Raw genomic sequence first — 16,023 nt, 5'->3', positions numbered from 1 at the left:
CATTACACTTTCTAGTTGTGTCAACTAGAAATTTCAAAATGAAGTCCTGTTCCCCAACTATAAAGTGTATAGTTTATGGGAGGAAATCAGAGCACCCGGAGGAAACCTACGCAGACACGGGGAGAACGTACAAACTCCTTACAGACAGCAGCTGGAATTGAACCATAGCATTGCCACTGCATCCACCCTCTGGACCAAGAGCAGCAATCACCACACTCTCTATTTTCTATCCCTATTAACTTTGCACCCATGCTGCCATTTGAAATTCATGAGTGCAACATCAATGGAAATGCCATCAGTATGCTCTCTGTTAGCTTATGAAAGATTCAACAACTTGGTCAAAGACAGTTTGCTCAATGCAAACCCTGGTAGCTCTTCTTTATTAATCAATAATTGTATAAGTAGCCAATTTTAGGCCATATTACTGTTTCCATCAACATTCTGGTTGGTCTGTAATTGCCAGGTTCATTTTTCTCTCTTCTTTTGAACAAGGGTGTAACATTTGTAAACTTTCAGTCCTTTAGTAAATTGGTTTATTATTGTCACATATACCAAGGTACAGTGAACCATGGTCAAATAAGGATTGGAAAGTTATGGCCAATACCTCCATATTTTTATCCTTATTGCCTTCAGCAAGCCAGGATAAATCTTGTCTGAAAGTTCTCATTTATCATGATACAGCAAAGTCCTCTTATTTGGGAAATATCAGTGCAAAGCACTCACATCGTACCACAGTTTTGTCTCCATTGATCTACTCCACTGCTCCTCTGAACGACCTTTTCACCTTGATATCACTGTGGAACACCTTTGGATTCTATTTCATCTTAACCATGAATCTACTTTCATACTGTTTCTTTCTCCTTTCATTTCCTTTTTCATTATCTTTCATATTCAGTTTTGTCAAACTGACATCTATTATATGTGCTAGAGAATAGTTGACCTTTGGAAGTGGCTGCCAGCTCAAGCAGTGGGCAGTGATTCTCCGGATTTCATCAGTGTCTTTCTGGCTGGGGTGGAGATCACCTCTTACAAATGATAGGTATTGCCAGAAAATCAAGGCTAGAGTCATCTCCTAGACTAACCATGATCACATGAATGAGGCAGGAGGAATTTCTCAAAGTTTTTCCCTCAAATTGCCTGGGGTTTTAGCCGTATCTTAGTTAAGTGGGTAGTGTATTTATTCCAAAGCAGTACAATTGTGTTGGATAGCCTGGAAAGATCCAGATAGTCTTTTCCTGTTACTTGTATGTAAAAGCTCCGCAAAGGATACTGGACAATAACTAGCCAAGTGAAAATACAAATAATACTGATGTGCAGATATTCCAGTTCAACATCTTCCTTTAAGAGGTTAACTGAATGGAGTAAAGATAAATTATAAGATAGGATATCTTTATTAGTCACATGTACATCGAAACACACAGTGAAATCTTTTTGCATAGAATGTTCTGGGGGCAGCCCACAAGTGTCACCATGCTTCTGGCGCCAACATAGCATGCCCACAACTTCCTAACCCGTACGTCTTTGGATTGTGGGAGGAAATCAGAGCACCTGGAGGAAACCTACGCAAACACGGGGAGAATGTACAAACTTCTTACAGACAGCAGCTGGAATTGAACCCAGGTCCCTGGTGCTGTAATAGCATTACGCTAACCGTTACCCTACCGTGCCCCCCATATGCTTCTGACTTGGAAGTCCTTTACTCAGTTCATACTCATGGAACAAAATGCAGACTCTCACTCTACAAAAACATTTCACACAGTTCTAGACCTTGCCGGGCCTCCTGCACCAATATGTCTTACCTATTCCTTGATGTCTTGAACTCAGAAAATCCGCACAAACCATAATTCCAACGCCCAGCAAACACATTAAAACGGCTACAAAATGGATGGCTTTGTATCTTGAATGTAAGATGAGCCATGATAGGAGCATCACCACAGGAATGACAAAGCAATCTAGGAGCTAAGCATGCATGACAAACACAGATTAACGTAATTCGTTTATAGACAGTAAGCTTGGAAGAATTTACACAGAAAGTACGTGTTTAATCATTTACCAATTGTTTTTCCTAGTCCTACTGAATTACAGTGCCCATTGAAATCAGTCACATCACATTTTAATTAAATGGAAAACAATGTTTCTGCACACATTGGTACCTGGAAGTACAAGATTTCTCTACTTTTCTTGAAAGTGATTGGCATAGTATTTAAACATCCTTTACTCTTTATTTCAAGTTAGGTTTTTCCTGTTAGTGGCTTGTTTTCCATCAGTTTCATATTCCTCATGAGATTCATTTTGCTAGGCTGTCCACGGATTTAAGAAGATAAGGATTCTGGGATAGACTCAGGACAACTACTGTCAAGTTTTGATGTTTAACTGTTGTGATTATAGAAGTGTTATTTTACAATGATAGCTTGGCTTTCTCTTCTCCATGTTGGTAGAGAACAGAGTCAGGTCATGTACTTTCAGGGCTTGCTCATTTTTTTATATCCTACCTATATTGTTATTCTAAAATCAAGAGGTTCTACACCGTGAACCCCTACCAGGTTACAGCATTACAGATGACCAGTTGGGCTCTGACCCTGTTCCTGAGCCGCATATTCACTGCAATTATAAATACTAGAGCCATACTATTTCCAGGTGTACATTAATAATTTACTGCTATAATTTCAAAAAAAACTCCATAAACTTAATCTTTAGTTTAATATACAAATTACAGCGCAATGGGTTTCTAAACCAAAAAGAGGAGAAAAGTCGGAATGTCAGTCCTGCTCTGTACTGAATGTGCTAATCTCATCCAAGGTGGTAGTAACAATACTACAATTCCCTCAGCATTGCTAAGCAGAAAGGGGAAAAATATTCCAGGATTCCCCATCTGGATTGTTGAAAAGTACACAACTGTAGGCAATGATTGAATACCCAGATAGGAATTAGTTATGATGCCCTTCAGCCTTGAGAAACCCCCTACATGGGATGTCCACCTGAATGAGCTGTCAGACTTTCATTCAGATTCAGGAAGCTATATCTGGGTGTGACTTAGTGAAAAGAACAGAGGTAAGACTTAATTGTTTACTAACCCACAACCAACCCACAGGAAAATAAGGTATATGACAACTGTATTAAAGTGTTGGGCGCATACCTGAACACTTGTTAATGTTGTATACTGGTAAGCTTTAACTACCATATAGTTTGCTTCAACATCAATTAATCCCAGCAGAAGATATTTCCACCATTTTGTCTTCAGTATTTGTACTAAAGCTTCATTGCCTAATTGGAAGCAAAATTAATATAGCACTTCAACTTTGGTTACAATTACTTTAGTATTATGCTGAATGCTCTGCTGATTCTGAACACTTAAAATAGATTATTTTTGTTCATAACATACCCTGCCTAAAAGCCAATATTCCAGTGTAAACCAGGAACAAAAGAAGGTAGTTGACAAAGCCCTGAAGCATTGGAGTGTTGACAGCAAAATCATCTGCCAGATATTGACTGCTGATTGCAGTTCCGCATAATAACATGGATAATCCTTGACCAAGGAGAAAAATCTTTAGCAGATTCCTAAAATAGATCAAGATTTCTGGTTAGTACATTAAAATTTGGCCATATTGGAGCAAACCTGAAAGGTAAGTGTTAAAGAGAAAAATGCAACAATGAACCCCAAGAAGCATAAGAGAATGGCACCAAGTGAAAAGAAAGAATTAAATATATTTAAGCAATATAGACAGTAGCTCTTAGAGCAATATAGAGAGTCACAGAGAGATAAGCACAGAAACAAGACCTTCAGCCCACTGAGTCCGTGCCGACCATCAACCACCCACTTACACTAATCCTACATTAATCCCATTTTTATTCTCCCTGCATTCTCAACTCCCTCCAGAGTCTACTACTCACTGAGGGCAATTTACAGTGACCAATTAACCTATCAACCCGCACATCTTTGGGATGTGGGAGGAAACTAGAACACCCTGAGGACACCCACAAAGTCACAGGAAAACATGCAAACTCCACACAGACAGCACCATGAGGTCAGACTGAACCCAGGTATCTAGCGCTGTGAGGAAGCAGCTCTACTAGCTGTGCCACTGTACCGCTCTTCTGAAAGGTACGAGAAATGTTTTCCAAATTGACAGCTGCCTGGCTAATCTCAAGGACTGAAAAACAGCAGTAAATGACTGGGCTTATCTTCACTTAAAACTGCAATTCATATGTAGCCTATTGATCTTTGATACTGCATGACAACTTCTGCCGTTTTAAATAGGTGGACTGGAAAAGGGGAAGAGTGGAAGATACAGGAAACAAAAAGTTGTTAGATGGAAGCCTGGACAAGGTAAGATCCTTACTTAAGACAGTCAAGGAAAAAAGTAAGCTCCATCAGAAAACTGCTTTTGAAATTGAAAAAGATAAAATTGTGTAAAATAGTAAAAGTTAAAACAAGATTGCAACAAAGTAACTAACTGTCTCAATGGAAATATCAAGATACATAAAAAATGAGAAATATTTGAATGTCTGTGCATTGGAATTGAAATCTAAGAGGCTACAAGGTCAGTGGTTATGGAAGCAGGAGGTGTGGTACTATGTTTGATGGACATGGGGTTGTATCAGGTAGGCTCATCAAATTGGTAGGTGGGATGTGTTATTCAGGTGGAATCAGCAGATCATTGAGTAGAGAGTGTTCATTCCGGCTAATGTCAAGTGGCTGGGACACAGAAGGATGGTGAGCTTGATGGGGGATTCATGACCACTCTTGTCACTGGAGAGGAGGCAAGACCTGAAGGAGAGCTGGGTAAATAATTAACTTAAGGGCACCCAACCAGTCTGAGCTGGCTTCCCAACACCCAGACTGGGACTTCACCAGATAGTGGATCTTTACATATCCTAGAAGCTGACAACAGAAGCTGTGAAAGCCTCCTGCACAGGCCATGTGAATGTCATTGGATGTCATTCACATATGTGGGGCCCTCCATCTCTTAGTGTATCAGGTGTACAGGTGACCTGAAATGAAAACCATAAACTTTGTGCAACTTATATGGTTCCCAGTTGAAATTTACATTTTATTTTTCATTGAAATTAGATTATGTAGTGCACAAAAACATGAAATGTTGTTCTATCCCCTACTTTTCTTCCACTGGTGATATTAGTTACTCCATGCTGATCTCAGTCCTCCTTGTCTGTGAGTCTCAGCATTATGTTTCCCCATTGAACTGACCAAAAATCCCCCTGTGTGATCTTCAAGTGCCTCTTATCATTGGCAATTGGCAATTTTGGGCCATTAATTAGTAAGAACTTTCCCGTACTTGGGAAAATTTCCCTTCATATTTCACTTTGAAAATTGCTGCAGATCTGAATTTTCAATTGATTTTACTGGCATCAATTATAATTGGAATCTTTAATCAAAGATAATAATGTACCTTGAACCCTTATAGATTATACATACAAATCATCAAATGTAATAAATTACTGTATATGCTAAAGGTCTAATTCAACCACTCATCTACAAGAATTTCATGGATTTTGGGAAAAAAGCCATTAATAGGATTAACAGCTTCATATAAATGACATCATTATGGTCCATGCAGTTAAAATATTCAAAAACCTGTTTGTATAATGTAGTAGAAGATGAAAATCTTTAATTTCATTTTAATTGTTCAAAGTTCAATTTTAGTATTTTGATAATGGAAAGGTCTAAAAGTCAAAAGCATGAGAATGGTGACTCAGAGTTAAAAAGTACCTTTGTTTTAATACAATGCATCAACTCTCAAACCCTGACCTCTGCTGTCTAAATGGAGGCAAAGAGTAACATGCAAAATCAGCATATTTCCCACAATCAGAAAACAGTTTAAAGAAGCATTTATTGTTAACATGTCTTTATGTTAATTTATCTGCTATAGAGTGAAAATGAATCAAAAATGTAAGATATTTTCCATTTTTCAGTCATTCTTACTCATAAGTAGAGCAGGCAGCCCTGTTTTTTTTAAGTTGTTCCGGATTGTTGGTGACACTCCACCACTACATTTAATGTTTATGTTTGAAAGCTCTGTGAAGATGGTGGTGGCTCTTCTTGTTGAAAATTATTAGGTGAGGAATTCCAAGATCTTACTCCAGCAATGATGAAGAGATAGTGCTGTTTCTAAAATTCAGGAAGAAGTGTGGCTTAGGCAAAAGCTATCCGGCCATGAGATAACATGACATGTCTGCTCCTCTTCTCAATAATAGGATTTGTTGATGTAAGTTTGGAATATTGATACAAAATTTCCTCAAAATTGTATATATGGTGTACGGCCAGTTGTAGGGCTACATGTTAGGTGTGTGACAAAGGTGCCAATCAAGCAAAAACTTTGCTGGATTGTTTGTCAGGTGTGTGATGGAATCATCTCCACTTGCCTGCATGAATGTAGTTCCACCATCCAGGACAAAGAATCCACTTGATTAGAGCAACAAGCAAGATGCTGGAGAAACTCAGCAGGTCAGGCAGCATCAGCAGAGGGAAACGGACAGTTGATGTTTCAGGCCAAGACCCTTCATCTGGACTGAAAGATAGAGGGGAGATAGCCAGTATAAAAAGGTGAAGGGAAGGGGTGGAGCAAGAGCTGGCAAGTGATAGGTGGATTCAGGTAAGGAGAGGTGATAGGCAGATGGAAGAGGGGAGAGTACAAATAGTGACAGAAGCTGGGAGATCTCTACAACCTGATGGCATAAACATTGAATTCTCCAACTTCAGGTTAACTGCTCCTCCTCTGTCCTTTTTGTCTCTCCTCCAGATCTACCCAGTTTTTCTTATACTCACCTCAGCCCCATCACCCTGTTTCTTTCCCCTCCTCCACCCACACCATCTGCCCATCACCCACACACTCCTTCCACTGGTTCCCCTCACCCACTGTTCCCATCTACTCTCCCCACCTCCCTTACTTGATTACATGCTCCACTTTCCTCTCCTATCAGATTCCATCATCTTCAGCCCCTAGTTGCCTCCACCTATGATCTCTCAGCTTCTCCAGGTTCCAGCATTTGCAGTCTCTTGTGTCTGCACTTGATTAGACCCTATCCACTTAACTTAAAAATTCATGCTCTCTTGCAACAGTATGTATCATCTACAGGATGCATGGTAGTAATTAGCCAAGTCTTGATTGCACCTCCCAAGCGCATTTAGTAGTGTGGAGGAGCAGAGGGATCTGGGGGTCCATATCCACAGATCCCTGAAAGTTGCCTCACAGCTGGATAGGGTAGTTAAGAAAGCTTATGGGGTGTTAGCTTTCATAAGTCGAGGGATCGAGTTTAAGAGCCACAAGGTAATGATGCAGCTCTATAAAACTCTGGTTAGACCACACTTAGAGTACTGTGTCCAGTTCTGGTTGCCTCATTATAGGACGGATGTGGAAGCGTTGGAAAGGGTGCAGAGGAGATTTACCAGGATGCATTATGAGGAGAGACTGAGGGAGCTAGGGCTTTAATCTTTGGAGAGAAGGATGATGAGAGGAGACATGATAGAGGTGTACAAAATATTAAGAGGAATAGATAGAGTGGACAGCCAGTGCCTCTTTCCCAGGGCACCAATGCTCCATAGAAGAGGCCATGGCTTTAAAGTAATGGGTGGGAAGTTCAAGGGAGATATCAGTGGAAGGTTTCTTACCCAGACAGTGGTTGGGGCATGGAATGCGCTGCCTGGGGCAGTGGTGGAGGCAGGTACATTGGTCAAATTCAAGAGATTACTAGATAAGCATATGGAGGAATTTAAAATAGAGGGATATTTGGGAGGAAGGGGTTAGATAGTCTTAGGTGAGGTTTAAAGGTCGGCACAACATTGTGGACTGAAGGACCTGTATTGTGCTGTACTGTTCTATGTTCACACATTCTCTACAATGTTGTCAAGAAGATGGTAATACAAGCTCCAGGTTTCCATTCAAATCATAAACTATGCTGATTTGAAACTATATTGAAATTTCTTCATCATTATGAGGTAAAAGTCTTAGAACTCCTTGCCTAATCCCATGCTTGGAGTTCCTTCACCATTCAATCAAGAAGCCATATCGCTACTACCTTCATAAAGGCAAATAGTGAAGGACAATAAATGCTGAATTTGTCTGTCATAGCCACATTCTGTAATATGAATAAATAAGCATCTGGATCAAGATTGTAAAGAAGTCTGGAATCAGATAATTCTGATAGGATCAATCTGAACATCAGGAAACAGGTTTCAGCTGAGCAAAGTCAGTTCATGGCTCTGCTGATTGTTTTTGCTAATAATTGGGAAAAGCCAGACGGGGTTATAATTTGATTAGATTTGTCATTTTTGTGAGTGGGGCTCTGCTGCATAATTCTCCACTATGTTGGGAATGGAATTGTATAATAGTGGTATCAAAATAGATTGGTAAGGGGACCCACCTCATTCTGGTGAATAGGTCTTCAGCATTGCAGCCAAGATGAATTGGACCTCATTTTGGTGAAGCCAGCTGCCTATTATTGTCAGGTGTAGTGAAATAAATTAGTTGGACTTTGGGCACAGAGAGGACAATCAACCTTCATTTTTTTCTTAAAAAAAATAACTGAAAACATTTTGGCTTGTACCTTGCTGTGCTTCACCATTGATGGAAGCAAGGATGCTCATGGTGACCAAACTATCCACAACCATTTTCAATGGTCTTCAAAGGTTCTGGCAAAGGATCTTTGACCTGAAATATTGACTCTGCTTCTCTTTCTGCAGGTGCTGCCTGATCTGCTAAATATTTTGCTCTGTTTATGTCTATTTATAGTCTGTTACTTTAGGTAACAAGTATGTTGACAACCCTGCTAGCAGCTTCATGAGTTGTGTCCCCATTCTAACATATCTGATGCCCTGACATACCCTTCAATAACTCCACTGATCAAGGTCATGCCCTTGGTTTAACAGTGACCAAGAGCAAGAGGTGTGCTGGGCCAAGAGTTACAAATTGGAATTGGAATTGGTGTATCATTGTCACTTGTACCGAGGTACAGTGAAAAACGTGTCTTGCATACCGTTTGTACAGATCAATTCATTACACAGTGCAATGAGGTAGTACGAGATAAAACAATACAGAATGCAGAATAAAGTGTAACAGTTGTAGAGAAAGTGCAGATAGACAATAAGGTGCAAGGTCATAATGAGGTAGATTATAACATTTTATCATACTAGTGAACCGCTCAGTAGTCTTATAACAGAGAGATAGAAGCTGTCCTTGAGCCTGGTGGTATATGCTTTCAGGCTTTTGTATCTTCTGTCTGATGAGAGAGGGGAGAAGAGAGAATGTCCGGGTTGGGTGGGGTCTTTGATTATGCTGGCTGCTTTACCGAGGCAGCGAGAAGTATAGACAGAGTCCATAGAGGGGAAGCTGGTTTCCATGATGTACTGAACTGTGTCCACAACTCTTTGCAGTTTCTTGCGTTCATGGACAGAGCAGTTGCCATACCAAGCCGTGACACATCCATTGTGGCAGTAAAAGATTCTGAGAATGATGTATTGCCTCATGGAAGCAATATATGTGTACCCAGATCTAATCTTCACCTGTACTGCTTTTCAAATGGACCATGTCACACAATATAATTGAGGATTGTCCTCAGCCTGAAGTTGGAACCATATCCTCATAAGGACTTGGAAACAATTATTCCTAACAACACCATAATGGACAAATGTGCCTGCAACTGAAAGATTTGCAATATTTTCATTAACAATGAGAGCACAAATAAAGAGTGATTTAAGTGAGTGGAATATATTTCAGGTTAAATAGCCAAAATTTAACTATGTTCTCACTTCTACCAGTAATAGACGCAGACCACTTCTGTCTGAAACTAAATAATGGTCAGAAGACCAGCTGACGCTGCATTATTTCTCTGGCAATTAAGAGCATGATATTGAAAAATTAAAGTTCAACTTTCACACACTCACCATGTCAAACATTCTCTTAGTTTGGCTTTCTCTATCACATTGGAGAAAAAGTTCTTAATTGTGTTGCTTCTCTGTGATATTCCCTCACTGCTCTCCATTGCTCAAGGCGAAGGACACAGAAAACCAAAGAGGAAACCTTAAACCAAAGGACAAAAGAAACAAAACGAAAGGACAGAAAAGCTGACCTGACTCATTCCTTAGCACATACTGAATTCAGAGAATCTGACCGAATGATTAACCCTCTTAATGAGCAATGAAATAAGATAATGTACTGGCAAAGTTCTTGTGAAAGGTGTAAAGAGGAATGACTAAGAATGCTAATTCTTAATGAGTATGAAAATAAGATGCCATTGGAGCATTAGTTTCAAAAATAAGCCAATTGAATTGTAATGATATTTATTTATGCTTTTTGATTAAATTTTCAAACAAAAAGTAAGAGAAGTGAATATATCCTGCAAAATTTAGTGTTTAAGAAACACTTTCAAACAGGTTTTATGATCTCCAAATGTGAGAATGCAATTAATCTTTTGAATGATTCACTTACATAAAAATCAGACATTGTATCATTTACAGCAGATTTTATGGTAGTTTGTTAAATATACAGGGCAGCTTCATAATAGATAAGCTGACTACTTGGTTTAAATATTTGCCAGAAAACACATCTTATGCGAAAACGATGTGATAACATGTAGCTGTAAGACACCTCCTCAAAACAATATATTTTAGACATGGATTAGAAGTTAGAACATAATGTAACTTTTGTATCAATTACAATTTATGGGAAGCATAACATAAACAAGGGATTAGAACTTGAATGAACAGAGATTAGTATGTACATTGGATAAACACAAGATAAAATAAATGTTAAAAAAGACTGTAGCATCAGGCTTAACTGTGACAAAAGAAAACTGCCATAATTAAGAACATTTATAAGATGAACATTTTCAAAACCAACTGAGCCCTCAAAATCCTGATCCATTAGAAGAAACAATAGGTGACATTTTCGAAGGACCAAAAATTGACGTCAGAAAATCAATAAATGTGTAGAAGATACTAGAAATAAGGTGCTTTATTATCGACAAACAAGAAGAGGATCAGATCTAACCCAGGCCCTTGCCTACTACCAGCCCATTCCTGGTAAACCAATAGAATTGCTCATCAAGAGCAAACTTGCATAAAAATAACCTACGAAATACAATGCAATTTAACTTCAGCATATGAAGGGGCTGATTGAGTCATGTCTTTGAATTCTTTATAAATGAGACAGTAACAACCCCACTGGTCAATATAAAATCACATCATTGTTTAAAAGCTGTTGGGTATTTCCTCCCAAAGATCCATTTTTTTTCAGATCTCGTTAAACTAGGTCTTTCCAGTTAATCATTAGTTTCTCAAATCTTACTTCCCTTCATTCAACATTCTCAGTGACAATTTTTCTTAATAAGAATGTCTTGCATTTTGTTCATCCAGTGCCAATTCAAAGACAAAAGCTGCTGGGAAACTCACCAACCTAAACGTTGCTGGGAACATAATGGCACTTAAACAGTATTGACCATTATTATTGCATTTAAACAAGGAAACGATATTTGTGGCAACGAAGGGATGTGTTATGAGTTGCAGTTTGCCATAAGTCACTGAACGATTTCTGCTGCTCCATCGTATCCTTGTAGTAAATAGGAGCTCAACATTAAACTTGTATGAGATCAAAAAATGCTGGATTTACATCATAAAAATGAACAAATCTCACCACAATACAATTGGACCCAGTATTTCAGATCATAAGGACTGTCATGATGTGATTTTTGCTCTTGGAATGTTACTTAATGACAGACCCTACAGTAGGAACACTGAAACAGAATCTCTTGCTGCTAGTCTCTTGTTCTAAAATTTCAAAGTTTTTAAATTAATATTCCTTTCCATCTCTTTGCTCTATTTCCATTCTTTCTTTCCCTCTCCATACTTCTCTTTCTGTATAATTGAACTTTTTGATTTCCTTCTTCATTATTTCCTCTGTTTCCATCTCTATTCTAAAAGCTCATTGGTGGAGGAGACCTCCATTGGTTGGTGTTGTTCACTGAGGTGTCAGATGTCCTACTGACTTCATGCTTCCAGCAATTAGTAGCACAAAAACTTCTCAAGCTGAAGGGTAAAGAAAATAAATACAAAGAATGGGGCAGACTGCAGCAAATTCTGGGCATTAATTACAAGGGTAGCAGCATGTATTCAATTGAATTAGTATAATGCTACCGTGATTTGCTGAGAAAAGGATTTAAATTTGCAACCAAAGGAAAACTGCGGCATAAAATGTGTGGCTGATTACAAAAGGACTTAGACTTATTATCTGACCCTAAGTTCCAGTCATCAGAACCTCTCAGTTCATCAGCAGTTTAAATTTTTTAAATTATAAGATTGGGCTGTTTGGGAATTTATTCACAATTATAGACTTTTTTTTACTCCATAAGCATCAACTTTCTCTTAAAGTCAGTTTTGTTTTACAGATTATTGCTTCCTGGTTGGAAAGACTTCTACACCACGGAAGTGTTATAAGTCTAAGTCCTTTTGTAATCAGCCACACATTTTATGCTGCAGTTTTCCTTTGGTTGCAAATTTAAATCCTTTTCTCAGCAAATCACGGTAGCATCATACTAATGTCAAGCCAGGAAATGGAATTACAGATACTCTATGATGCTGTAAAAGGACTAACCTCTGAAATAGCCCTCAGAAATAGTAGTAGAAAAGCCACTGTTCTTCCATCCCTATAAAGAGCAAGGATCAAGAGCAGAGTATCAGAGTGAAAGGATGGGTCAAGATCTCACTAACATTTTATTATCCATAGGGTCCAGTGGTGCTTGGAAAGCTGAGTGTGTGCCCAGAAACCTTCCTAGAAAGATGATTGTGATGAAAGTTTAGGAGTATGTTGGGGTTTTCTCCTTTTGTACTGTGAAGTATTACAAACCACACTTAACTAAGGAGTATTCCAGGAACATGCTTGTCATAAGTTTTCTATTTCTCTGAGACCTATTCAACAGTGTCAGTTTGTTTGCTGCTTCCTGTATATATGTTCAGGATGCTGGTGATGCTAAATGTTTTTCTTTCCTCTAGCTTCCCACAACCTCTGGGGTTCTTTGCCTCAATCTCACTTTGACTTGCTTCCCATTCTTCACTGACTGCTTCTGAAGGATTATCCTGCACAAAAACTCTGAACCATCACTTCTGTCCTCCCTGACATCCTGGGTAGACTCAAGCAGTCTACATGAGCTTCCCTGTATCTGCCATTGATCTTTACCCTATAATTTCCAGCCAGCACACTTTAGAACAGCTCCAGGGATCTACCTTGGCAGTTGCACTTGGCTAGGGTTAGAAGCACTATCACCTTGTCTCCTCCCTGGAACTATATTCCTTGTCTCTGAGCTCTGCCCTCTGCCTCCTCTTCTTCTCATGTACCATCCCCTCCAAATTAAGCTGCAGAAAACTCAGCCTCCTTCTAAGGCATTGATCCAATGCGTGAGGAAATGTCCTGTGCATGAAAAGGAACAATATGTCCCAGTGTGCTCACTGAGCAAATAGATCCATTGTCCAACCATTTTTCTCAATGCTTCCTGTATCATTTGGATCGAACATTCAGATTCATTGGATGTTGGAATGAGATGGAGACAGCAAACAGTGCCGAAAGCTAATAAAGCCATAAAAGCTGCAACCTGTACTGACCGGAACTGCTGATTCTTATCAGGCACCAACTGTTCTGGCAGATTCTGTATTGCAAAATATGAATGCAATTTCCCCATACTTGTGCTGTGATGATAGACGCTCCCATCAGCAATACCTCAAGCCATTTCAAGCAACCATCCACTGCCAGCTGAATAAACCAATTTCCACCCCTGGGACTACAGAACAACCCATCTGCAGAGGGATTCTAGGCAACTGTGCCTTGCAATACTGATACACTGAGCCTGCATTGACCAGATCCTCAGTAATTCAATTCCCGGCCAAAGCAAGACAGCCCAATGCATGGCCTTCACATGGGACATCCCCAAGCTGGACATGGATGTCGGCGAGAATACGCTGTGGCAGAATAACTGCCCAATGGCCCCACTTCAGACAGCTTTTATTCACGGATAGTTCACAGCACCTTCTCCAAAAAGGCTGGAAGTCCTGCTGATGCTCTCCCTCAGTTCCTGCCATCTTGACAAGGTGCAGTCATACACTGGGATAAGTAGAACATCAGCTGTGATGTTCTCTTTGGAGGTCCAGTACTCCGTGGAGTAATCGGTGCGAGAGCAACAAGCCCAATCAATGTTGTATGAATATCAGATAAACAGTATTGCTGGAAATCTGAAATGACAACTCAACAGGTCAGGCACAAACTGTGGAAAGAGAAACAGGTCCGAGAACCTTTGTCAGAAGCCCAATATTGTAGTTGGCAAACTGCCATCATCAGAATAGAAGATTTCAGCCCTAAGATGGCCAGAAGCAGCTTAAGGTTACCTGTGGAGGTATTTACCGAAATGGGTGGCCCCAAAAGTGATGGTCCTGTGCTCCTCCTCTATCTGTGCATGTCATTGTACAGTGGGGTGAGCGAGTACGAAGCTTACACAATTGGTAACTCATGGCCTGAGACCATCATATTCCTGATGACTGTACTGACCCCAGAGCCTTGAGAACACGATGAACAGGGAAAGAATCACTGCAGAGACTGGCCTTGCACCTCTTGCCTGCAAAAATTAAGTTTATTATTAAAGCCTCCAGATTAAAAGATCAGAGCTCTATAACGTTCATCAATTCCTTGCATTTAGTACTACAGCTACTTTCTCCATTGCTAGTCACAACCTGTCCTTATCAGCCTTGAAGTCCAAGTATACAACCTCATGTTGCATAAGGGTGTGTTTACTTTACTTCGAATGAATATTAGGATAATGCGGCTTCTTGAGTCTATTTACAAACACATTCATGTGATCCTCCTCGTTGCAATGAGCATATCATCCTGGCTGCACAGACAACTGCAAACCTCCCACAATAAATGTTCCATTACTGCCCGAATTATCCTTAGAGCTGATTTTACCTTATGTGACAGTTTTAACAAGTTATTTGTCAACATATATTTGTTCACTGTCAGGTAGCACTGACTCACCAGACCTACAATCATTGGGTGTGGTCATGGGATATTTCCAGTTTGGTAAAAAGTTTGGTTCCTGATAGCTCCACATATAGATTCTGGATGTGGGCTGTGGATTTTGCTCATCATCAGCAGTTTTGTTCAGAGTGATCTTATAATCATTGCATAACTGCACAGTTTTGTCCAACCTCAGGACCACAAGAAGTAGGGTTGCCCACTCACTGTGCTGGACTTTAACCAGCACCCCATGCTGTTTCCACAGCTGTTCTTCCACTTACGTGTTAAAGAGCAAAGGTCAGGGACAGCCTGGCACGTTGGTGGACGTAGATATGGCCTTTATACCTAGCAAAGCCAAGATATGAGTCATTAAATAAATTTGTTTATGGTATTATCAAATTGTCAGTCATGATCATGCTGAACTTAAACTGCAGATGTGTGCCCAATGAAGTCGGATTATCTGTAATCAATCTTTGACCAGTGGCGTAGGTCATTGAGTGTAAATCAGTAAAATTACTGGTAACTTTATCTGTTTCCACCAAGCAGAACTTCGCACATGATTGCTTGCTCTGTTAATGATGGCAGATTTTCCTACCTTTCAGTTGCCCGCGACCTATTGCTTTCACACTGACACCACTCTATGCATTCAGAGCTGCAGTCCTCTCTGCTTTTGATTACATGTACTTAATTTGTAGCTTTGAGATTTTCTGTTGGCACCAGGTCAAAATAAGTCTCCAATATCAAACCCATCTCATTAATCAGGACCTCAACTGTGCTGTATGGTGCCAATAAGTTAACTAATATTCCTCAGGTTTCTGAATCCACTTCCAATAATGGTATGGCTTGCTTGTGGGAAGGTTTACAACTGTCTGTGCAACCAGTGTGATATGCTCATTGCAACAAGGATCGAGGAGGAGCAGGTGAAAATGTCGGAAAATCCTTCAGAATTTTCACTTGTAACTTCTATGGTGTTCTTGGCTTTGTATAATATATCCAATTATTCCAGGTAAATACT

General features: G+C 39.7%; 1 protein-coding gene across 1 annotated transcript in view; it reads right to left on the bottom strand.

The window, feature by feature from the left end:
* Window positions 1-10,035, bottom strand: part of LOC127576049 (solute carrier family 35 member F2-like) — a 30,326-nt gene extending 20,291 nt beyond the window's left edge. The window contains exons 1-4 of the mRNA XM_052026382.1: window positions 9,899-10,035; window positions 3,383-3,558; window positions 3,137-3,264; window positions 1,800-1,959 (exon numbers count right to left, since the gene is read on the bottom strand). Coding sequence (XP_051882342.1) covers window positions 1,800-1,959; window positions 3,137-3,264; window positions 3,383-3,558; window positions 9,899-9,996 — 562 coding nt within the window. The 5' untranslated portion in view covers window positions 9,997-10,035. The remainder of the gene's footprint in view (window positions 1-1,799; window positions 1,960-3,136; window positions 3,265-3,382; window positions 3,559-9,898) is intronic.
* Between the last annotated feature and the right edge of the window lie 5,988 nt (window positions 10,036-16,023).

Source organism: Pristis pectinata, chromosome 11 (assembly GCF_009764475.1).
Source record: "Pristis pectinata isolate sPriPec2 chromosome 11, sPriPec2.1.pri, whole genome shotgun sequence".
NCBI classification, from domain to species: Eukaryota; Metazoa; Chordata; class Chondrichthyes; order Rhinopristiformes; family Pristidae; genus Pristis; species Pristis pectinata.
The sequence above is the reverse complement of the archived record's forward strand: the minus strand, read 5'-3'. Positions and strand labels throughout refer to the sequence as shown.